The sequence below is a fragment of the Tyto alba genome, unplaced genomic scaffold (assembly GCF_018691265.1).
Source record: "Tyto alba isolate M040663 unplaced genomic scaffold, T.alba_DEE_v4.0 Super-Scaffold_42, whole genome shotgun sequence".
NCBI lineage: Eukaryota > Metazoa > Chordata > Aves > Strigiformes > Tytonidae > Tyto > Tyto alba.
The window spans coordinates 24402250-24428866 of NW_024881318.1; the positions used below are offsets into that span (position 1 = coordinate 24402250).

A 26617-nucleotide genomic window follows, 5' to 3' on the forward strand; every position below is an offset into this window, starting at 1 on the left:
TAATCAAAGTCCTTTCTTCAAAGAGGCCTTGCATAATAAAAGGTGTTATTTTCTTCACAATGTCTTTGTAAGTCACCAATTACCATATTGCTTACAGTGTGCCAAATAAAAATTACCTTTAATATAACATTCTAACCATTAGCCACTGCATTTTCCTGCCATCTTGACATGCCATCAGGAACTTCCTGAGCTGCAAAGACTGAATCCTGCTTCAGTAACAAACGAAAGGCTCAGCTTTGATCTCAGATATAGCCACATGCTAGCAAGTACCCTACGCATTTCTGAAAATTAGAACCATACTGCAAATACAGCTACATGTATTATGAACTACAGGGCTATACATTCTGCATGAAACCAGTATCAACCTCTAGAGTGAGGTCTGATGTCTGCTGCCAATGTCAAATGTTAAAAAAAAAAACAAAACAAAACCAAAACCAAGTTAAGCTTACCAAGCAGTTAAGTACTGGTCCAAAGATCCTAAGAGTATTTTTAAAAGCCTGTCTTTAAGCTTTTTAATATGCACTTAAGTCATGCTTGCATGGTTTTTCTTCTGTACCCACAAATGTGAGAAACTGAAGGCAAAAACTGAAGATCTCATGGAATGGCTTATCTGCAGATGGTATCCAGAAACTGCAGCTTTAAATTAAATGTTGTGTATAAGACTCTTAGTAAAATCTCAGAGGTTGAGAAAATCACAGTAACTTCCAGACACTTCATCAGTATATCCCTCACCACTCTGAGGTATTTTCTTCCTTATTTTAATCCAGCTAGTTCACCGAATCCCAACTAGATACATCCTTGTGTGTCTGGTTGTCTGCTAGTAAACCCTTTTAGATGATGTCCGACCTTTCAATGCTGATTTTGCTGAAGAGCAACATTAGTAAGTCACGTTCCATACTCTGGAAAAATACCATTTGGCTGTCACTGGTACATACTCTTCAGGAATTCGCCGTAAAAGTTTCCCAGCTTTGAAAGGAGAACAAATTAGTGTTTGTTTGCACTATGCTTTTTCTGCAGCTATCTGACACAAAAAATAGGAAGAACTTTTTTTTTTTTTTTTTCTCCAAATCATCAATTTAATTGCAAGGAGTAGGTAGGGAGGAGGTTTGTTATTGCATACTAGGAATCACCTTGTGGAACTTATGGAGTATATGTTCTTTAAGAATTTCCAACTAAATATTTATTTTACAGATGTCCACAGAAAATAAAAGGTGCATGGCAGTCTTTTCTAATGACATGTTCCCCACTAGTCTGATGGAAAGCCTTGTCTTCCCACCTCCCGTCACCCCATAAATCATCAGAACATAAAAGCTCAACCATCAGCATGAAACCTGCAGAGTATTCTGTTGCTGCTGAACATGGGTGTACAGTAAAACAAGTCCCTCAGCTTCTGCAAAGCCCTCCTGCTAATGGTGAATTCAATGGGAGAAACCTTTTGGCTCTGAACCTGCTCTAGAGAGTGTAATCTCCTCATACTCTTTCAGATGTTGCTGACATCACAGCAACAAGACTTTAATTGACATTTATTTTGAAAAATTTGGACTAAGCAGGAGTTTAGAGAACTGTTTTAATTTTCTAATCATATAACAAAGCCTTAAAACCATCATCCACACTGAATCAGATGAAGTTGAAGACCATATGCATACAGCAGTTTTTGATGCAGAACAATAATGCTCTCTGAGAACATAAGATAACCCCAAGAGATGAACAGTAATCAAGAGGGTCAGACAATTTTGTTCATTATACCCTGTTTCAGTACATCTGTATGTTACTTAATCCTCTGATGTTTAATAACTTGTCCTTTGGGAGAAAAAAAATATTTTTTCTAAGAAGACAAACAAACAGAACAACCCAAAGCCCCTGATTTTACCTATTTCCCACAGATTTCATTTGGGCCCAAGTGCACCCATATGTAGTTGCTGCTTCAAAGAGCACCAACTTTTCATGTATGTATCCATCCCTGCACAATTATTTTATAATGGAACTCTGCCTAACTCTCTCGTGGCTCCCACATGATCTTACTGCGAATCAGAGAAGTTTCTGTTACATCTGTGAGTCAATACTGTTTCAGTCATCCAGCAGCTGCCTCTTAAGTGCTTGAAACTTGGCTGGACTGTCCATACTCTCATCATTTGTCCTCTCAGAAATAACATTTAGCACTTTATTCAAAACAAATCAAGACGTGAAACTACCTTGTCAGTAAATGTTAAAGATAATATTTTAAATAAGAATTTAAAAAATATGAATGGCATATACTTTCCCATTGAAGAAAATCAACCATAATGCCTTAAAACTCTTGTTACTAATAAATATTTACCGCATACACTCTAATTATGATACTGTCAGCTCAGCATAAGGAAGAGGTAGAGTTTTTTGGCTGATCTATGCATATATTGTATTCTTCCTCAGAAAGATTTTTTCTATGTTAAGACCAGGCATTGTTAGATTGGAAAAACAAATGACACATATATATCCCTTTGGAATATCACAGCCCTTGACCATCATCTAGGAAACTCCCCCTGGAAACAGATAGGATATAAAATACCCATTAAGCCAATTATACAGTTCTTCACTGATGAAAATTGATGTCACAGCAAAGGAACAGTAAAGTATTGTCTGAAAAAAATACTAAAAACATTTTCTTATGCAGAATTAATTTAATTTGTTTCTATTGATTTTAATGATTTTATTCTCAGTATAGGGAGGGGAAGGTAGGGGGGGAGGGAACCCACAACACAAAGAAAGGCACAATATTCAAGTAACATTCAAAATCTCCTGTGCATTTCTACCTCCCTTTAAAAACCTAGGAAGTCTGATAGAGGGAGAACTGCAATACTTGAGAATAAAAGTACATACATAGATGAGACAAGAACAGTTTCCTAAATAGTCACCTCAAGAAGAGGTTACAAATAAGGGACTGATCTTGGTAGCTTGGGTCCTTATGGGCTGAAGCCTAATGCGTACACATCTCTGCATATATGTTACTTCTGTCAACCTAGGATAAATATAGATGGGGTTTGGGGGGAAAAAAATACAATAGTTTTCTGATGTCAGCAAAGGTACATAGAAAAATTCAGACAAACTTTTGCAGCAACCACGTTCCCAGATGCCAACCAGAGCACTGATACAATTTTGGGAAGACTCTGCATCTATACTAGAAAGACACTTCAAGTTCAACTCCAAAGACAGTGAAGATCCAGCTACAGTTAACGTATGGTCATGGAAACGTTTGGGCTGCATGCTCATGTGTGAATATATACAGCGTATTGATTACACTTTAGAACATTTCACGTTTTTTGCATATAGTTCTTGACTCAGTAACAAAAAGCTTACTATGCAGCCTGCAGTTAGTTGTGTTGGAAGAGGAAGCATGCAGAACCACCCTTGGTGTAGATGTCCTGTCCTGACAGGGCATCTTCCACCCAGGCTTTCTGTTCCTGCATGGGTGATCTGCTGCATCCCAAAGACTGTAAAGAGGAGGCTGCCACCACACTATGACCTTTGGCACCAGCACAGAAGGTGAAGCTGCGGCTAGATGGTAGTCCATGGACCACAAGGCCTCATCCTGCCTGTCCTTCAGTTTGAGTGTTTAGCAAGCTCCAATCCCAGTGGAGGCTGGAGCCAAAACGCTCAAGAGCACCTGAAGCTTTTCACTGCACCGGCTCTCAAACCCACATGGCAACAGATCCCACTTACAACCTTTCTGGCTGCCTCTTTCCTAGCTAACATTTCTAAAAGTTTATATAAATAGAATACATCCATGGATCATTTATTCAATACTTGGAACAACAAACTTACATGACTATGTTTTATTCCTGAAATACTTATCAATGTTATTTTAGAATGACACTTCTGACTTAAAAAAGAGTAAACAGCTTTATTTTACTGGATTTGAGAAGTCTTGTATTCTACAAAAACAAGACAAGGAACTTAAAATAGGTCAGCCTTACAAATTAATGTTTCTGTTTACACTGCTTATCAATGCAAAACTATCTTTGATTTTAGCAGCATTCTTAATACATAAACAGCATTATTAACTAAAGATTTGGGTTGGAAGCCCATGTGTTTAATTAATATCAAGGTCAGGCACTGGTTTTTACACATAAGCTTTAGTGAGGTATGTATCTCTAAGCCTGATGTGACAGTAGTGCTCATTGTTTCAAGAAAAGATACTCAGTGAAAGCCAGGGGTAAATACTCCACATGACAACCATTCTCCAAAATATAATTAACAGAAGGTAATAAAGTACAGCCTGCGGCATACAGAAATTACAGAAATATATGTATAGTAATGGATGTAAACATATATACTGATCTCTGAGGCCAACATTCCATTTTTCCTTAATTTCATAAACACTCTAAATCATTGTTTTGAGTGTCATAAAAAGCAAATCTCTGATTCTCTTCACATTTTTCCTATAATGTGTATAACATGAACTTGAAAAGGACTGTACTAAAATTGTGTTCAAGTGCTATTTATCTTCTTAAGTAAAATCATTCTCTATAGACAGTACAGGACACTGTCTATACAGAGGACACTTTTTCCTCTCCCATGTTTAATCAATTACAGCTACTATGCTCTCTGCTGAACTTCAATTAGCAAAAAAATCTATCAGTTTTAAAGGCTGAACAGTAAGAGTGAACATTTTTTGAAGATCAGTGATTGAATTTTCCTAGTAGGAACACGACAGCAGCTGCCTGGAAATGCAGGAAATATTTCCAAGTAAATTACAATAAATACCTCACTTTTAGCTGAATGGAAAGTAATTTTATCTTATTTTTTGGTAAATGAGAAAGGAACCCACCTAGCTAGCATAATGGGATCTAATTTCCTCACAGATGACGGATCAAATCCTTGTGAATATACTTTAACAGTTCTGCATTAGCAGAGAATGGTCACAATGACCTGATCAGACACAATGACCTAATAAGGGGTTTAAATTTCCATTTAAAAAAAATAATCTTTGATAAAAATAGGTGTTAATACAATCAAGCATAAGAGATTCAGTCATGTGTGAATATAATGCTTGTAGTATTTTTAGTCATTTAATTCAACACTTGCATTTTTTAATTCAGGAGAAATCAGAATTTTCTTTAAATCAGGATGATTTGGAACAGTTATTGTCTGTCAGACATAGGATGATGTTTCTTTTTTCCTTTTTACACACTTGATAACAATTATAAAGGCAACATGGTTTTTTTTAAGCACAAAATGGGCTAAAACAAAGCCCAAACATGGTTTTATATTAAGTCCATTTCAGTTCTGTATGTTGATAGGCATACTGGTTTAATTCCTTGATGCAAAACTTTTCCATAAAAGAGATAAAAGCTTATTTAATTCAATTTTTTGGCTGTATTGCATCTTCAAGCTAGTTCAAAGCTGCTCTACATAATAATGTAGATCAATATTAGAAGATGACAATTTCCAGTGTTTTAATCAATAAGCTGTCATACACGGAGTCTACCAAAAAATGTTGCAGGAACATACTGTTGATAATTTCACATTTCTTCAGCTATTAGAACCCATATGAGTCATGCATTTACCGATTATCCTCAGCCTCTTTACTCATGCTCTCTCCTGTTGCATAGTATCTCAGTTTTTAGGTTTTATTTTGGAAATCTTTTAATGTCTAGAAATACAGTTTTGTAGCAATGTTTTTCTAAAAGAACACAAAACTCTTCTGAATTTCTTTGGTTTTAGACTTGAGCTGATTATCACTGAAGCAACATTATTTTATAAGCACCAGCACAGTTTAAGAAACGCCGTATATTGTGCAGCTCATTCTCATCGCTGAACAAAGGCTTGCTTTTCTATTTTTTTAGTTTATATTCATACTACTCATAGTCATATTGCCCACAAATACTTACACTATCCAGTGATCATGCAATCATTCACTGCAAATCAAGGATCTTAAAAGGTAAAACGAAATCCTACCTTTATGTAGCCCCAAGAAACTGAGAGTAAATAGTTTGCCTCAGGCATTTTTGACTTTTTTTCTATACTACCAATCTAAGCTAATCAGTTCTTTGCTATTCGATACTGCTAAAGACTTCCAAGAAGAAAGACTCCTTTTCTCTCCTAATTCTTTTTGCTGATCTTCAGGTTCTCAGCAACTGTGTGCACAGGAGGCATACTGAAATGAAATCCAATCGCATGGTCTTCCGACTGTATAAATACCATTTGTAAAACTCCAAGCATTCAGAAGCAATGTTGAAGAGATGTATTGTATGAGCTGAAGTAGTATCTGAAGAGCTAGGGATATGCATATTTCCTGAATACCAGGACTTAATGAATAATGTATGTCAAGATGCTCCGCTGCTAGAAATACTTGCTCTATCAATAGCTACCAAATAAGGACCTAAAGGGGAAGCCACAATGGTGCCGGTAATCCCTCCCATAGAGCCTAACTAGCAGCCAATAGCATGTCACCCTAAAAGATATAAATCTGAGGGGCTGGTGACATGATGTACAGTAATTTCCCATTGGACAGCACTCTGGACTCTCCTGGGCATGGGGTATTTCTTTTTTTTTTATGGCAAATGCCATTTAATAAAGGCATCCCCGCCTGCAGCATTCACACGCCATTCAAAAATAATTGGGTTAAGGTCTCCTCATTTCAGCAGCATTTACCAGCTCTCTTCAATGGATGTGCTATCCAAGCTGTTAAAATTAGTATTGTGTTTAGTCATGTGGATTGTCTAGCAGTTTTAATTTTTCCTATGAAAAGGAAGTATTTTTTCTTTTTTTTTTTTTTTGTGAAGAAAAAATAACAGAAATTGAGCTATCATGTTTCTTGAACAGCCTGATGTAGTGTAATAATGAAAATGGTTTTGATTTTTATGCCATCTATATTAAAACCTGATCTAATTAGACCATTGGGCCAGTCTGCGATTTTCTACTGCTTTTTTTCTTTTAAGAGATAAAAGCAGATATTATTAAGATAAAGCAAGTCATGTGTATAAATTCCCAGTAAACATTAAGTCTCCAGGGAGCAATCAGGATGGGATAATAAGAGCCCTCAAATTCTCACTGTATTTATTCAACTTCTGCTCTTTCTGCCTTGGCAGATTAATATAATCAATTACAGCTATATATCCAGAAAAAAAAAAAAAAAAAAAAAAAAAAAAAAAAGGGATTAATTGAAAGCAGAGCATGTCAGTGAGCTGACTCAGAGCATTAAATAAAATATCGCACCATCTGTCATTCAGAGACCAAAACTTATAAGGAGGAATGCATTGTCTTGCACCACTGTTGCAGCAAATTTCTGAGTCTCTTGTATCAAAAGGGAGTTTCCCAGTATAACAATGGTCAAATGTCTAAGGACAAGCTGAATGAGGTGCAGCGTTCAGCCTAAGCCCACACTGCTGATTCACTGGAAGATGCTGACTGACAACGGTCATGAGGGAGGTCCTGGCTGAAAGGGTTTTTACTTCTCTGGGTGATGGTACACAGCAATGTCAGCAACACTAAGTGCTTGAAAAAGAACTGAACCTGAAAAATCAATAGGGCAAAACACGGTATTAACAAATTTCTTCCTTACAGGAGAGGAATGTATAGCAGTGTGACAACTGGATACATTCAAAAGATCATCCAGCAATCACATATTTTCATATGGAAAGCATACTGTTTTCCTTAAAATGGGTAATATAAGAAACATGTGAATGAATACATTACTCATGCATTTTCTTTATAATACGCAGAGTTATACCTGTCCTGCAGCTATACAGGTAAATTAATAGAAAACAATTAAGCTTTGAAAACAGACCTGGGTTATTAGAGATTCATGAAGACATTTAAGTAGCCTAAAAAGTATTTCTGGAAAATATCTCTCCTGATTCTTCCAGCTCAGCTTTGCAACACTAAATATAAAGCTTGCCTACATATGTGTCACGTTGTTTTCTGATTACCCACAAGAGAGCACTACTGCCATCTACCCAGCATCAGCACTGAGAATTGAAAATATGTTGCCTCTCTTCAGAAGGCAATTTCAATAATGATTTAGAAAACGGTAAAATAACAGCCATTTTACTTCTGGCTACTTAAGAAATGAAGCATGCCGGTATGAAAGTTCGGCTGCAATAGGTAGTACAAACAGACATTTTCGAGTCAAGTTTTTAAATCACTTCTCTCTGTTACTTTAAAGGTGGGTTCCTCCTTAAATCTTACTAACAACTGTTCCCAAAAGCACAAAACTTGTTTCAGATAAGGAACACTTAGAATGGCTGCAGTGTAATTGTTTAGCCTACATTAAAAAAAGTCTTCCTTGAATTTTTTTATTCACCATCAATGTATGAGAAAATACACATCCATAAGAATTACTATTTCTTGAAGGATGGTATTTATAGAGAGATTAGCTAGATAATTTTGATGTAAAACCACAAAAAAAATATTTTCCTCCAACATACATACAAGTTACAACAATTTATTTTAGCAGCATATTACCTACACTGATAATAGGAAATTACATTCGATATTGACAGCTTATTACTAATTTTTATGATTTTTCTGAGACCCACAGTCTCAACCTCAGAAAACTACCAATTGCTGTGATATAACCTACTAGTATGTGCTCACTGACTCACAAAGCATGTCCTCAGATTTTGGCTACATTTACAAGTATGAGCTTAGAAATTGATAGTTGGGAAATTCACACCAGCACTGATTTACAGTAATAATTTTGGATGATTTTCATTCTTGATTCCCAGGTTGAAATGAGTGAATAATTAGCTTTAGAGGAGGTTATGGTGGATAGATGAGTACACAGCAAATAGCTGCCACACACAACTAAATACCTAGAATAATTCAAGATAAGAAAGAAGTTAGAGATAAGTGGAAATCCAGCAATGTGAAATGGAAATTCTTGTTTTCATACACACATAAAGATAAAACACAGGAAAGAAGGGAATAATGGCATTTTCTACAATGATTCCAATCAAGCAAAGAATATCAAAATGAGAAAGATATAATTTGAAATGACAGTAACTGAGTAATAAAATAACTCAGAAAAAACTGAAGTTTTTAATGAGCACTGTTGTGTTTTGAAAGAATCAGGACAATGAACTTAAAAGGCAGAAAGATGATGAAGACCCTTAATACCCACAGGAAATGTTAGCCATTATTTAATCAACAAGCCTGGACAACTTTCTCCACAGGAGGCATAAAAAGAGGTGGCAGAGATCCCAGGAGCTGTGACGTCCAGCTTTAGCAAATTTTGAGAGACCGCAAAAATGTTAATTTTGTGCCAATTAAAATTTGCAAGCAGGATGGCTGGGTAACTTCAGGCCACTTCACAAAACATCAGTTCTGGGTAAAATGGAAAAGTTGAAGTACACATGTTCTAAGCATTTTTTTTTGATAAAGAACTAAGACATAGAGATGTAATTAATGCCAGTCAATATCATTTTATGTCTTTGAACATGCAATATTCTTGGATTATTGTAGGGCATTTGATGTAGTACTGTATAATATTCTGCAACAGCACTCCCAATGTTGAGAGAAAACACATTAAATGGGTTAAGAACCTGGTTATTGACTCATATCTAACCATCAACAGGCCATCTTCATCTATCGGGACATTTTTAAGGCAGGCTCTGTGAGACCTGAGATTATTTTAGGGTATTCAATTTCTCACTGGTGATCTGGAATGAAGTCACTACTGTGAAAACTTCCAGAGAACAGAAAAATTGGTGGGGGGCAGAGATAAACAATGAGGATGTGGAACTTGCCAACAGCAGCCTCACTTATTTAGTATGTTGACACCATTCATGTAAACTACAGTTCAAGGAATTGAACTGCAAAGATACCTGGCAATAAGGCACACAGTCCATTAGTACAAAACGGTGGGCTACAATGAGGAAAGGAAAAACCATGAACAGTTTATAGAATCCCTACAGCATATTTTGTAGCAATACTGACTCCACAAAATCTGCATCTTCTGTGGTGCTAAATAAAAAGAGAAATGCTCTAAACACACCATTCTGGCAACTCCAGTGATGCAGTAGTACATACAGCTCTAATGTCTCTGTTTTCCTAAATACTGTCATGTACAGCATGTAGGAAAAAATTACAAGTATTATTCCTGGGATAGGAAATATTTTTTATAATAAAAGAAAAAAGCCAGGCTGTTTATCTTAAAAAGAATATGGCTAGTGTGTAGAACCACAACAAAGAGGAAATAAAGCATACCAGACCTGGCTCACTGGCACCAAAGAAGCAACAAGAAGCAATGGAAGGCAGCTGAAACTCCCTCAAACCAACTGAACTGAAACCAGCTCAAACTATGAACAAGACATGGATTAAAAAGAATTATTAAATTCGCATAGACTAGCAATGAAGTAGTAGATTCTCTGCTGCTCTGTATCTTCAAGAAAAGCAGTCTTTTTGGAAGATACATTCTAGCCGAGTTCAAGTCATGTATTAGTCAAGCTTAAGTCAGTGAGTTCAGTACTTCTACAGTTATGTGCAAACTGGCTATCTGAGATACACGGGAGATCCAGTAATCCATTTGACCCCATAAAGGTATGACAACCTATCTATCACAGACACTCATTCTAGAAAGTCTACCTTCTAAATAACATGTATCACAAGAGCTGTTTATACATCTTCTACAAACCTGCTCTGATTGAAAGCAACTTTAAGAATTTTAAAACTGCACATATGTGATGAGATCACAGTATCAGTTACTTCAAGTGTTCTTAGAATTGAAGCAGCAGTCTCTGCCTCTGCGCAAACTTCTGGAGCTGTCAGCCCTCACAATTCTTAAACTGTTTCTTGGTTCCCTAGAAAACTCTGTACCATTGCCATAGTTGGAAAAAAATTACTATTAACCTACACTTTATTGTCCTTCAACAAGAATGTGAAAAATTTCATTATTAGGTTGCTCTTTTTTTCAATCATTCCAAGTGGATGCAAAGGCATGCAAATGTCCCCAGTATTACTAAGGTCTTCAGCTTTTTATTTATCTGTGTCCTGGTTCAGGCTGGAATAGAGTTCATGTGCGTTTCTGGTAGGTGGAGGAGTGCTGATGGCACAGTGAGATTTCAAGGACTCTCCAGCTCCCCATGTCCTGCCTGTGTGCGGGTGCACAGGAAGCAGGGAGGGAGCACAGCTGGAGCACCGGGCCTGGATTGGCTGATAGTCCATGTCATGTGACATTATGCTCACCATATAAAGGAGGGGTGGGCGGGAAGGGGTGTGCTGTCACTTTTGGGATTGCTGCCCTGGCGTCTTTGTGTTTCAGGATCCCTAGCCAGGAACAGGCTGGGTGTCGGTCAGTGAGTAGTGAGCAACTGCATTGCACATTACCCATCTATATTGTCACGGTTATATTTTATTACTCTTATTAAACTGTTTCTATCTCAACCCATGAGTCTCCCTTTGCCCCTCCCATTCCTTCCCCATTCCCAGGTTGGGGAGGGTGGGCAAGTGGCTGCGTGGTGTTTGGCTGCCAACCAGGCTCAAACCATTGACAATCTGTCAGATTGATGATCACAACTTGTCAGAAGAACCTACAGCCTGTAAACCACTGCAGAGAATACAGACTGGACCTATGGAAAACAAGACATTCAAGGAATGCTAATTTTTCCAGAGATCCAGATTAGGGCTTCTGACATGGAAACATGTTACCGACAAGGACAAGAAAGAGAATTATATCCTCAGCAGCCTGGGAGAAACCTTGATATGCTGAAATAATGTATCTGTGTTTCTTTCTGGCACTTGTTAATAAGCAAAGATTCCTGATGGTTCAGTCAACAGGAAAGTAAGATGGCAATGCTGCATGCTTGAGAAAAAGGATAGGAAGAAGACGGAAGGGCCACTTTGTTGATTCAGCTGCAGCACTTTTGAACTGTCCCACAGGAGACTTGCAATCTTGTTTTTTTCTTCCAGAGGTCACTATGGGGTAATACAGGAGCTCCAGCAGAAATGTGCTTAGCTTGGAGGACAGGAGAACAGTGCTTTTTAACTCTCAACTGCAACCCCTGGATTGACTATCAAGCTGTACTAGGAACCTTCAAAGAGATGTCTGAGCATCAGTTCTGAATATAAGTGTGCTGGGTGTAGTGCATATTGTCTAGTAAGCAGCAAAAAGTAAAACAAACAGGAAGACACCTAAACCCATCACTATTTTTAGTTTTTAAGGCTTTATGCATTATATGCAGCAACAGATAGCCTTAAGAACTCATGAACCAAATGAGAAGCCTGTCTGAAAAGTATCAAAAAACATTTTTAGGCCACCTCCATACACCAGCAGTAATCACCCATGTCAAATCCAACTCCGACTGGCCACAAACACAATACTGTTTTCACAGCATTAGCCAACTCAGTCTGGCATTTTTGCTGGCATGTACACTAGCAGAAAGCTTCCCCACAAAATGGAAAGTCTGCTCAGTGGTGGAAGATCACAGCAGAAAAGAATAGTCATTTCATCCAGCAAGCAAGGACGTGGGGATGGACTCAACTGAGCCAAAACCCAGAACTGGTCTGGAGGAAGCAGCAGGACAGCTAGGGACAAGGAAATTACTCTGAACCAACGAGCCTCACCAAACTTCCCTGGTTTTCTACCTAAGACTCCCTGACTGGAAAGAAAGAAAATTTAGAACTTAATTTAAAAAAAAAAAAAAAAAATCAGAAATTTTACAAATACAAGTTATTCCATCTGCAGCAATCAGCTGCCACACACCAAGTAAACAGCAGGGGTGGAGGCAACATTGAGTCTTACACTGATATCAAGAAATGATGAACTCCACTGGTGGCTGAAAACCAATGGCAGTAATTGGAAGAAAGCCCTAACTCTTTTGAAGGAGTCTCAGCTTTAAGGATCCTAATTGTAGCATAATTGCGCTGCTTTAAAAATGCTTTCTTGGCAGCCTCCTGCTTGCCAGAATTACATTCATTAAGCAAAATGGAATAACCTAAGCTATACCATTTTACAGATCTTTTTATTGGGGGATATATAATTCTCACGCATTGAATATGAGACTTTTATATTGCAGGGATATATAATTCTCATGCATCAAACATGAGATTTTTATATTGCTGACTGAGATGACAATGTTCTTGTGAACTATTTTAGGGGAAATACATAGTAAAGTCCAGGAGCTGACCTGTTTAATAAAGAGTGAGGCTCCTTTATTAATTAAAAATTAATAATTAAAAAAGGACTTTCTGGTAAAATAAATAATTCCATGTTTGTACTTACTGCCCTCTAGTGATAATACAAGCATTAGCTATGAATATACAGGAGCAGATTAAACTTTTCTCAGACCAGAAATCTCAGTGTGGTCCACCGATTTTCAACCATACCACAGCACGGTTTTTACAGATACTCTCTACAACTGCAGTATTTTCAATAGACACTCCTGAGCAATTGCACAAGCAACAAAAATTACACCCTATTTCAACCCATGTTTGGGGGACCACTGACAATCTTTCAAAATACAATATTCACATACAGTTTTCTTGCAGGAATTCTTCTACACAGAGTACAGTATGCATATAATGGTTTCTAAAGAACACCCCTGCAGGAAACGGAGTTTAATTTCAACAGATATTTTGCTATTTACAATATTCTACTATATATTTATTTTCCCCTGAATTCAGTGCTTTCAAAATTATGTAAATTACAAAAAAGCTACTGTTAAAAGCTGATTTAGATGAGAGAAAAACATTTACTCTCCTTCCCTTAATGCTTGTATTATGTAAACTGAATATATATGGTGACTTGTACAGGACAGGGAGATAGCCGTAATAATTCCAAAAATAAAATAAGAAAAAGAAACAAGTGAAAAATAAAGCAGATGTAGGACAAAAGAAAAAAAATAAGACTTCCTCCTTAAAATTGCATCCATGGATGGCATAGCAAGTAATTCTTAGTCACATCTTTTTGTCCATTTTTTTTAGAGACTGCGGTTGTGGAGGATCTGCTACTTCCATTTCTGGTCTTTCTCCTCAATTCTTTCCATTAGACCCATCCATTCTTGTCCTGGCAGCAATGGTGGTCAAACAGCCAAACACTGGTATCACCTTCACTCCTTCCCCTTATCTGCACAGAAGGCAGCATCCCAGCTCGCCAGCTCCTCCAGGCAAAGCCCAGTGAGAAAGCTGGGTGGAAATCTCTGCCTCAGATACAAGCCACAATTTAGCTTATACAGTATTTTGTGTTTCACTGAGCTACCACTTCTTTGTCATGCTTTGAATATGGACGTTTTCCAAACAACACACTGACAGCCAGTCTCTGATTCCCAAAGTACAGCCCTGGCCACAGACATTTTGCCAGGGCAATTAATATACAAAACTGGCAAGCTTTGCTGCAAGTGAGGTCTCAGAACTGCTCCTATAGTCCTCGGCAGTAAGCTCCGTTGCATTATAGACACTTCAACATGCTTTACAAGAAGCAAAGAAGAAAACATAATCTGATGCCAAAGACCAGTATGATCTAGTATATGCATCTCTTTCACGTGGCTATGCCTACTTCAGCACAGCTGTGCTGAGGCTTTCAGTTCAAAGACATTTAAGAAAAGAGAAAACATGTTAGAAGTATTGCAAAGACAAAACATTTCAATAACAATGCACCTAAAATCATGCACTATCAATGTTGAAGGAGTGCTGCTGCTAATAAAAAATATTGTACCATGGAGATATACGCACTCTTAGCTTCAGCTAACTGCCCATGCCCTGCAGCACAGGAATTCCAAAAACTTGTACGTCCTATCCCACCTACGGCAACTGCAGATGCCTTTTCTACAACTTATTTGCATAAGTCAGGCTACATCAGTGTTAATGCCTCATAAGGATACTCCTATTATGGGATAAGAACACAACGAAGTTTAAGTTTTTTCAAAGACAACTTGTGCTAAATCCATAAAGGTATTCACACTAGAGAAATGGTAAAGGTGATTTTCTCCAATATCAAAACACTTCTCTGCAAACAAGTACTCTGTCATTTAAGTATCATGAAAAGAGAAACGGGATTTTTTTTTTTTCTAAAATACATTTGTAGGAAATTCTAACAGTTCTCATCTTACAGAATAGAAAAGATTTGGCTTTAAACAACTCTGACAAAGATTTCTGTCCTTTTCCTAGCTCGTATCTAGTTAACATTTGTCCAGTTAACACTGGCAGCCACATCTGACAGACATAGTAGGTAAGAGTAAAAAATTCTAGCTTGCCACCAGTTGCAAGGAGGAATACTGCACTTATTCCTTGATCATCCCATAGGTTTTATGCAGCTCTCAGACTGTTACTCATAAGCAATTTAAAGATATCTAGAAAGAAAAACTTTTGCAGTTTTCCCCTCCTTCTGCCCTTTATGAGGGCAACACGAGTTCCTCAACACGAGTGTCAATTTGGTCTAAGAAATAGGTCTGTAATAAAAGCAATATAAAATGCAGAACCATCTGAGTCACTTACATATATATATATGCATATCCCCCTTGCAAATAAATACCTGCCCCATAAATATTTACTGTAGCATAGCCACAAAAAACTTTGTACCCGCATTATGCATTTTTGCAGACTGCCATGTCTAACAGATGTGGAAAAAGGAGCAGTATTTCACTCAGAGCTGCGATGGCACATTCACCCTAAGACTGATACAGCTACACCAGCAAAAGCTGAGCTTTATGCATATTGCCTATTTCACACAGAAAACTGGCTTGCTATGTAAGGACAAAAACCAGCTTCATTGGTATTGGTGGATTAATCTTACTTCTCCTGCAATGTGACATTCTTATTTTAATGAGGTGTTCCTACTGTAGACCTGGCCAAGCACATGCTTTAACAGTTCATCAGAAATCTTGTTGAATGGTTGCCATTTCATACTAAAAGAAATGAGTGTTTTAATCATCTTTTTTAAAGCTACAGTCATGCCTAACATATATACTGTTCTTGTAAAAGAGCAAAAATTAAATATGACTTTGTTTTCCAATTCTAATATATCTGAAAACCAAATACAACCCAAACTATTTTCTATCCTTCTAAATACTATTACTTAGTTTACAAAAAAAGACAGAAGCTAAAAGCCATCCTGCCATAAAAGCAACGATAAAGCAATATCACAGACAAAAATCATAGAATTGTGGACTGCAAAGTAACTACTAACACTGCAGTGAGCTCTATATAGCTGATATAAACATGCCTTAGCAAGTGCCTGTAAGTCATCCACAGTAGATACCAACATTTTGAAAGCAGACTGCATTTTTTTTCATGTAATTTTGTTGGTTCAGGCTCCAGCTCTTATTAAACCATGGCTGTTGTACTTCGAAGGTGTGTAAGATAGTGTCATTGTTCTTTCAAGGGAAAAATGCAGCAAAGGGTATTCACCAACTAATACTCATTCCAATGTGTCTTTCACACTTTTCATTTGATTATTTAGATGCTCTGAATCCATGTAGATTCACAAAAAAATAAGATCTATCCATCCAGAACAGGAGAAACAACCAGTCTTGACCATTACACCCTTGTCTCATGCATACAGAGAAACACACAGAAATGAAATGTTTTTTTTTTTTTTTTTTGTCCAAGTGAGCACTTCACCCAAATGCCTCTAGGTCAAATTAAACAAACTGACATGAAACCAAAGTGGTTTCCAGTCCCAGAGTCAGGTGTACTGTGAGGTTGGGTTTACTGGTACACGAGAGAGATGGAGACAAGATAACAAAACCAGGCTAAAGGCAGCTCTGTAGTTTCCTGAATTGCATACTTACTACCTGTGTGATTTAAACCCCTCTTACAAGAAGTCTCAGTATTTGCATGAGGTAGCTGATGGTATATATTTATGTTTCGCCAGTAAGGAAACAACTCAAACCCAGCACACTTACTCAGTGTCTATTGATACCAGTGATCTGCCTCTTGTTCCATCCGTAGGATCTGAGCATCTTTCTGGGTGCTCACTTCTCGTGCCATGGTGGCAGTGCACACGGGGTGCTGCTGCACTGGGATCATGCAGAGCCGTCACTCCGCTCCATCCGCCAGTCCTGGATGCCGGCATACCTGGATGGGGTTTGGCAGGTTCAGACCAGGCCACGCTGGAGAGGCGTCTGCTGAGTGCTGGTAAGGACAAGTGATGCACCCAAACCTGACAACAAACACTCCTCGCTGCTCCACGGACGGGTTCCTTGGTCTTTGGCAACCCTGTTTAACCTTGTGCTGGAGCGGAGCGGGAGAGTGCTCAAACTGTCACAGCGGACTCTCAGCTGGGCAGCAACCAACCGCTAAGAGGCAGCTGCAGAAATGGACTGTTAGCATCCTAGTTACTAGAGTTTTCATGCAGTTCATCGTTCATAACACACAAAGGACTGGACTTGCTCAGGAGAGCTCGCTCTTGGAAACTGAAAGCATCAGGAACAACGAGTGAGGGTCTGGAGATGGACCTGGATGCCTGGTTCTTCCACAAGTGCAGTCCTGCAGTGTCACTCTATCCTGGGAACATTTTGTTCCTTCCCACCCCACCCCATGGACTGTTGCAAGACTGGGGCTTTAAGCCAGAACCACTCTTGTGCTACATGGATCACATACCCTCCAGGCTGGAGCTGGTTCTCATCTCCCAGCTCAGAGCCCACAGGCTATAGCCAGGAGCCCTCCCAAACACAGCTGGCTTTGCACTAAGGTTAGTGCAGGTTGCTGCTGAAGCACAACTCCTACACCTATTAGTTTCCAGTACAGTCTCATCAAAAGCTGAAAGGATTTTGTAGGAGCCCTCCCACCTAGGCAAATTTTGCTTCTTGCTACAAAATGAAATTAACACCAAACAAGGCACCAAGACTATCTCAAACCACACAATGCCTGTGAGTATAAACGTCATGCATTTCTCATTAACTTTGTACACTGTATTTCAGGTAAGAGGCAGCCTTTCAGTAATCCTCCACCTTTTTTTTACAAAATGTTTCTGTTATTCACAACTGATTGTTCAAACATAGAAAACATTTTAATGCTAATTTTCCTAGAAGAAAAAATATGGAATATACAAATAGATATCAAGGTTAACTTACCACATCAGTGCACCCACCACTCAGTAACGTTAGTGTGCGTTGCTCCTGTGCAATCCCAGTTTGACAGAGGACCAATAAATTGATATTTAGAAGGAAGCAATTTTATCGCTAAGTCGGTACTTCTTTTGAAAATGCTCAAGTGCAGCCTTATATTTAGCAGTTTCTAGTAGGTGCTGTAACACCATACAGTAATCACTTTCTCTAAACACTTCTTTTATTCACGGTTTATAACCAGTGAATATTTTCTATTTAACAATGATTAAATGTACATTAGCAAGGATAATTAATATGCTGTAGCTTTGATAATTTAGGTCACTTATGAAGTTATATAGCGTAACAAAGTATTAAGGATACATTTCAAATGAAAGACCTCTGTTTAATCAATGATAACCCACCATCACTTCCTTTCATTTCTGAACACTGAACTGTAGCGAACCCTGCCATTCACGTGAAATATGAAACCAAAGGTAGATTAAAAATCATTAAAATAACATCAGATGCTGGAAACTGATTAGGTTACACTAACAGAGGAAAATTACACTGTTAGATTGGGGTATATTCTCTCATGAACTTGCAATATGGATACAAAAGTCTATTAATTACGGCTTCATGTGTAAAAAGCATATTCCTAGTTTAAAAAAAAAAAAAACCAACAAGCTGCTAATTTTTAGACTATTTTCTCAGCACACATTAGGTGACATGAATTCCCAATATTGCCCAGCCCGCTGTAAGCACAACGCATACTTTTCCTGTCTAGAATAAACATTTGCCTTGTTTATTGTTCAGTCTACTGCTGCATTAATCACCTCATATTACAATAACAGTATAAATATATAAAGTCCCAAGTCTTGATTAGAAGATTTTCCAACTGTGCATCAGCAAAGGCAAGAGACCACTGGTGGGCAGGATGTGGAGTGAAAAAACAGACTGTGGAACAGATAAAGTTGTGTAGAGCATGTTATTTCACAACAGCCAAAACACTGTAGAAGGAACCAAAAAAAAGAAAACACAACCAAACTCTAGATGACTTCTCCCTCAAGTGCAGTTAAGGCATGGTTTCATACTTAGGTACACTGTTCAGAGGATGAGATGTAACAAGATGGAAGATCAACATCTGTGTTCTCATCCTCCACTCAGGTCAGTCAGGTAGCTTCAGTCTTCTATAACTGGGACATTTTTTAATCTCTGATAGTAGTTGCAAGAACAAACATAAAACCTCTATATACATCAGCATGATTTTATTTATACCACATCTATAAAATCTAAAAGACACATGAGCACAGGAATATCTGCCTGGAAAGACAGAAAATTCAACACAGTTACCAAATTCTTTTTCTTCCTGCAGTCCTACTTTATCTCAACAGCACAGTTTTATTTTTTATTGTTATATCATTCCTATAACCAATCTATCTTTCACTGCTCTGTGAAACAAAGATCGGATTATAGATGTATATTCCTGACCACCAAAAAAAAAAAAAAAATCATTACTGAAGTTTTAACCCTCACATATCAAGATTTGTTTCTATAGAAGTCTTCCAGAGCACCTTATCTTCTTGTATTTAAAATGTAGTAATTTCATTTAAAAAAACAAGTTCTGTAAGCAGGGATGTACTGAAAGGTGTGCTAGCAATGTCAAGCTCTGATTTTCTATCAACCAACTGCATCATCTTCACAGTGACGAGCTTTAAGGGCTCTTCTCAGAAACCTTTCCAGCAACAACCAAAAAGAGCTGCAGAAAATCCCTCACAGCTAAAAAATGTACATATTGTTTTTACTGATGGTAAGAGAAAAAAAAAGGCAACGAATTACCAAATTACGAAGTGCATTCTTATCTGGGTCCAGTATTCAGACATACAAAACTTTGGCCATGCTTCACAGTATAAAACAAACACAGTCATTTTACTGAGAAATCAGCTTTGGGCTTTGGATGCATAAGCTTTAAAGAGATATTCTATGACTTGTAAAATAATTAATCACATCAATATTTCTGAGCAGTAAACGTGCTTACAAATTTTCCAGCTAAAGTTTCCACAGCAAGTGGAAAATAATTTCTTTTTAAAACACCTTTACATACTTAATTTCCAATTTCATTTTTTGTAACATGTCTTCTTGCAAGTAGCATGTTTCAGAAAACCTCTGATGTGCACATACAGAACAGCTTTGTAAATCCAGCAAAGATACTTTCTGGCTTCCTGTTGAGCCACACTAGCCTGCACGTACTCAAAAATGTCACCCCTACCTCTGCTTGTCACTATGGCCACACTGTAATCAGGCTTGCACTTCCTTACCAGACCTGTTTGCTTACGACAGGCCAAGGTGCTCCCCACGACAGGGCCTGCACCAGCACAGGGTGCATTTGCCGCAGTGGTGGCAGGAGCCAGCAGCTGCCGGAGGTGACCAGCACACAGTCGAGGATGAAGATGCTGAGGAATCCAAGCATGCTCCCTTCAACACTGCACACAAGGGCTGCTTCGAGACACATTACACAGCGTGCAAATAATGCATCCAGATTTGACTGAAGAAGTCGTCCTTTTACCTCTAGTTTTCTGTGGCAGCAAAAGCTGAACATGGGTCAGCTAAGGCTGATAAGGGAGAATCCCAGGGAACCACATGTTTAGATTGCAAAATATATACTGCATTTTGCAAGGTCTCAAGTACTTGTCTGCCCACCTGCTTCTGAGATGCTGCTATTGAGCATCAGAGGTGAGCATTTTAATTCATGTATCAACAGCACAGTAAAAAACATCTTTACAAACCCACTCGCCATTAACTTTCAAACATAATTCTAGCATTTTATAGCTTGTTTCATACATTTCAGCTACTAAACTGAAAACATTTCGTTTGTTCCACGTGCACTTGTAGGGGAGGTCTCTTCATGCATGGAGAAAACATGGCCAAGACCAAACATATGGTATCACGCTATCCACACAACACTTCTAATGTATCAGGGCTTACCGACCATACAGTAGAAAACAAAGACACCATTGCCACGTTTGTGGCAACAAAGCTTACCAACAATAGCCAAAGATTCACAATATTGCTGAAATACTCAAGAACACCAACCGCCTGCAAATCCAGCAGCAATAAAGCTTAGAGCACAGTCATTATCCTTCAAAATAACTTCCAGAAGCACACTGCAAAGCAAAACTTTTTTCTCAAAAAAAAAAAGTTACCAAATCTTTAAAGAAATAAAAATTCAAACATTCCCTGTATTTATCACTACTTATCAGAGCGCCAGTAAATTCTGGCAAATTTCAAGCACAAAAATATACATTAATTGCTCAAAAGACTGCATGCATAAAAAGTCTATTTTCTAGTCCGTCTTGCCCATTTTTCATTAAAACATAATCAAAGATGCTCTAGTCTACATCATCTACTCGGCAGCCTATTTTTCAGTTGTTTCTGCCCTTCAAACTCTTTTTTGCTCTATTAATGAAACTGTAATACCTTGCTCTTTGTTTTGTTCTTACATTAGCCCATACTGTGCCTTCTGCTTACCATTCTTCCCTGCTTCAGTTGCACTACTTTTCCAGTGTCCCAAGGATTAAATTTGTAGAAACACTGCTAAAGAGCACAGTCAAAATGTCACCTTGAGTGTTTATACTTGCTTTATTCAGATCAGCTCTGAAAGCTAACAACTGCTTCCTTGTGTCAGCGAGTATGCATGAATCATATCCTCATTTTGCAAAAACTACTCTTCGTTTAGACCACCCTTTGAAGCTCCCAATGGGTGGCTGATGTATTCTGAAAGCCATTGTTTCTACATATAAGAAACCTTCGGGGTGAGGTACCGTTCAGTTTACATTTTACAGAGCAAAATATACACCAATACCTTGAGAAAGAAAAAGGAAAAATATTTGGCACCTTCATTTCTAATCCCTGCAGTTACAATAACTTTTTTGGTACCAACTGGTGCGGTGCTGCCTTCCTGCATTTATTCACTGGTATCAGTATACAAGAGCAGGGTATTTCATGATAAAATTCTACCTATCCACTTCATGGTGGATATCCTCCCCTTAAAAATCTCATTTATGATAATTAACAGTATTGTTAGTCATTTTGCTCTTGGCAATTAGAAAAGACATCTCTGTTACAACTGTTCATTCTTAATCACAAAAATCAAGTTTATGAAAACATTAGTTATCTCAGCTAACAGTGTGAAGTTGTCTGTAAATCTGGGTAAAATTACTGCGTTAAGGATGTACAGTCAACCTTGGCCACAAGAAGATCAGATAGCCTAGTTTATATATGTTAGTGCCTGCTTGAACCGGTCCTTTCAATCATGTAAACTAATTCAATTTAAAACCACACATCATTACATCGATCAAACAATACTCCTGGTCTTATGTATCTGGGGAATATGACTGATGTAGCGGAATGGTTAGGAGGTATGCAGTCAACTGCATACATTTCCTGTAAGGTCCTGCTGTTTATTCCAGAATAAAAACACTGGCTTTGTTTTGATTGCTTTGTACGACATTGAAAAACTTGCTTGTAAAATTCTTCAAAAAGACAAACTTCAGGCAAAAAGAAAATGCCACTGGCTGGTATATGCAGCTTATGAAGACAAGCAAGCAAAAGCTACCATTAACAGACATTAAATTATTGAGGGAGAATGATGGAGGAGCTTGAAAACCAGACTGGACTAATGCACATTAACGCAATTGCTGACTCATTAACACTTTGCCAACATCTATTGTGTTGATAAAAGCGGACTGCATTCTGATATTCAGGAAACCTGCTGAAAATCTAACTTTATGGTTAGTCTTTTTACCTGAAAACCTAACTTACACAGGAATGTATGCAGTGGGGAGCACAGGAAGTCCTACCACTAAGTTGTGCCACACAGACACTAACTGGACAGCATGACCAAAACACGTGGAAGCAGCAGCAAGATGCTCTGAAGTATGATTCCAGACTCGGACCACCACAAACACATCTTAACCATTCCACCTCAGTTCCCCAACCTTGGCCAGAGGCTTGGATGAAGCAGCAGTCCCCATCGCAGCAGGCTCTGCCATCCACAGGGCAGCCATGGGGAAGATACAGCTGAACTGCTCAGAGGTGAACCCCAGCTCAAGAGGCCAGAGCTGGCTACCACCCTGCTCACATGGTTTCAAGACAGGATGAGTAGCATCACTTTCCATCATGCCTTAGCTTGCCTACATTCAGTTCTGCAGATGTAAGGGGCACTGGCTGCAAGCTAACTAGAACCGGGATCAATTTCTATTGAGATAGGTGCTATTTAAAAAACAACCAATAATCAGAACAAGACATACCCAACCATAACACACTTAATTCTATCGCAAGTCTCCTAAACATGGAAGTTTTAGCAGATGATGCCAAACTCCCTACTAATTGAGACAGAAGAACAGTATCTTAGTGAGGTTTTGTGCTGGGTTTGTGTGGCAGGGTTTTTGGTAGCAGGGGAGGGGGCTACAGCTGTGGCCCCTGTCAAAAGTTTCTCAAAAGCTCCCGCAGCTCCAAGTCGGACCTGCCTCTGGCCAGGGCCAAGCCGATTAGCAACGGTGGCTGCAACTCTGTGATAACGTATTTAAGAAGGGAAATCTGGGAGGAGGAGCTGGGGCTAGTGAAGAGGAGTTACAAGGAAGACACCTACGTATGCTGGGTTTCTGTGGTATGTTTTATTTTGGTAGCGGGAGAGGGGGCTACAGCAGTGGCACCTGTGAAAAGCTTCCTGAAAGCTCCCCCAGCTCCAAGTCATCCCCACCTCTGCACCAAGGCCAAGCCAATCAGCTGTGCCTCTGCGATAACATATTTAAGGGAAACCTGAGATGGGGGTTGGGACTTGTGAGGAGGAATTGAGGATGGACACCCAGATCAGCGGAAGGAAGGGGAAGGACGTGGGGGAAGTGCGCCAGAGCAGAGACTCCTGCATCCCGTGGAGATGGCAGGGCCACCCACCCCACCACACATGGAGGTCACCAGTAGAGCAGAGACTGACCTGGGGCCTGTGGAAGACCCCACATCGAAGCAGGCAGCTGCACTTAAAGTAGGCCAGGGCTCTGAGGGAAGAAGAAGCCCCCACTGTTGTAGTTTGGTGCTGGTAGGACTACAACACGCGGGGGTGACCCACGCCAGAGCAGCATGGTGAAGGCTGCATCCATCAGAAGGACTCACACTGGAGACAGTTCAGGGAGGACCGTCCCCAGTGAGAGAGGAGCCACCTAGAACAGGGAAAGAATACAAGGAGTGCTCCCTCTGAGCGAGAAAGAGCAGTGGCATGACTGTAACCCCTACATCCCCTACCCCCTGCACCATTTGGGGGGAGGAGATGGAGAGATCAGGAGCAGAGCTGAGCACAGGAAGTAGGGGGCAAGGTGTTCTTAAGATGTGGCAATGCTTCTCATTGTCCCACTTCAAGTGTTTTTGTTAGTGTCTGAATTAAAGTGATGGGTTTTTTTCTTCTGCTAAGGAACCTGTCTCTTGCCCCTGACTGTAATGTGTGAGCCACCCCTCCCTGTTCTTACCTTGATTCTGGAGTCTTTTCCTTAATTTCCTCCTTCCCAGCACTGGGGGGGAAGAGAGGGGCATAAACAGCTGTGTGGTGCTCAGTTGCCCTCTAGGCTTAAACCATGACACATTTCTTTATGACGCAGAGGCTGAATTGACACTTCAGCAAACACCACATTTATTGTACCAAATCTTTATATAATAGCAGAAGCTGCCTCTTATTTGAAACACAAAATCTATTTAAAAAAAAAAGGAAAAAAAAAAAAAAGGAAAAATAGAAAAAGAAAAAAAAGAAAAAGAAAAAAAAAATGGCCACTGCTCTCTGGAATGCTTCATACCTTACAGTCTAACCTTGATTACAGCAGCGCACTACTATGAATATAATGCAAGAGTTCCTGGTTCTAAATACTGTCAAGAAGGAGCCACAAGTATTTATGTATTTATCATGCCTTTCAGCAGCCATGAATTCCACTTTTCTTATTAAGCAAGAAATTATAGAAGTTTCATGTCCATGAAACCTTTTCCAAGTAAAGCCTTTGGGGGGGGGGGGGAAATCAGTATTTTTTGTAAATGCCATGAAAAGACACAGCGATGTTTTGCATTTTAACTTCAAATAATTCAACTGCTGGAAAAACGTCATAATTTTCAAATCTTCTATTATGGTGGTTGAAAGTAAAGCTATTTTCCCCACATCAAGTCCTAGTTATTTACTCTGTAACATTTTGTCTATATTATTTTGTGCCATTACGCTAAAAGGAAAGAATCTTTCATACTGTGGCATTTCCTACAATTAAAGAGGCTACAAAAAGGGCTGTTTGTGTGCTGGTATGGACTATTTGCTTATATTTATGGAAAAAATTATCAAGTTATTAGTGACTGGAAAGTTACGCAAATCTTAGAAGCGACTAAAAAGCTGAAAAGTGTTAAATCATTGGAACCCTCAAAGAGACATCATTCGTCTTATTTAGCTCACACATCCAGGACTTTTGAAGAAACAGTGAATTAGAGATGCAGAAATCAATTTGTTTTTTCTACAATTTAAAACACAGACTGAATCTGTGAGATTACGGGTTCCTAACTTGTTCTGGGGCCTTGAAATGCCAGAGTTCTTTGTACTGACCATTATCTAGGCTCCTCTCCTCTGTGTAGAATGGGAAAGCCTGACTGGTGCACTTTTGTTTGAGGAGAGCCCCAAACAGTGGAAGGGGGTCACACCACTCCCCAATTAAGATGTTTACAAAACACAAAAACCTGCTCATCATGGCCCAGGGTGGCAAACGTTTGCCATCATCTACCCAGGCAAGGAGGCCACCCAGGCCTCACCCACCACATTTGCTCTTCTCAACAACAGACCTTCAGCTCTATCATACCACCAAAGCCCTCACTTATTACCCTTGCAGAAGTACAGGGTATTTAACAATACTTCTCATTTGGCAGCAACCTGACAGCCCCTATGGAAGCAGCATGCGCTTGCACAGAAGAGATTCATCCACTGTTGAACTGGCACCACCACTCCATCCACTTGTTTCTGAGAAGAATGAAGTGTTCATAAATGATACAGAGGGGTTGGTGCGAGCCATCTGCACGAGACCAAGTTTCATCCATTTTCTCATTGCAGCACATCCTTGTGCAATACAGCCAACAAACTGCTATCTTCTTGTTACATGTATGTACACCTCACTCATCACTGTGGTTACCCTGGGGGCAAGTCTGCTGTTCTCCAGAAGCATGAGTAGTCTTGCATGGGAGCAAGTAAGGTTGCACACAGGGAACTGCACTCCAGCCCAGAGGTCTTAAAACACTTTTGGACCAGCTTCAGTGCATGGAAAGGGAGGAATGTGTCTGAGAAGGCAGTCCTTCCTTAACTCCACAACACTTTCCTCCTGTTACGAAGTACAACAAAATTGGGGAACCCCCACAAATATGCATCAATTCAAATTCAGGCTCACTACTTTACCAGTATACCTTTACTCTGTTACTGTACAAAGTGAAATCCTGAATGAATTAAAAATTTCCTGATGCTGCACTCAACAAGCTTTTTCTTGCCAACAGCTGCCCCTTAATTGTAATCTTCATCAGAAATAGCACTCTAAAGAGCTAACCAAATCCTGAGATTTTCCTGGAAAGATCTGGGAACATAAGAACCACTTAAACTA

At 39.0% G+C, this 26617-nt stretch overlaps 1 protein-coding gene across 6 annotated transcripts in view; it reads right to left on the reverse strand.

Annotated features, from left to right (window-relative positions):
- Positions 1-26617, reverse strand: part of PDE4D (phosphodiesterase 4D) — a 432217-nt gene that overhangs the window by 19275 nt on the left and 386325 nt on the right. The window contains exon 1 of one of the 6 annotated variants that reach the window (XM_033009077.2): positions 5935-6251. The exons of the other annotated variants lie outside the window; for them this stretch is intronic. Coding sequence (XP_032864968.1) covers positions 5935-5982 — 48 coding nt within the window. The 5' untranslated portion in view covers positions 5983-6251. Of the gene's footprint in view, positions 1-5934; positions 6252-26617 lie in introns of those variants that run through there. 6 annotated transcript variants of the gene reach the window in all.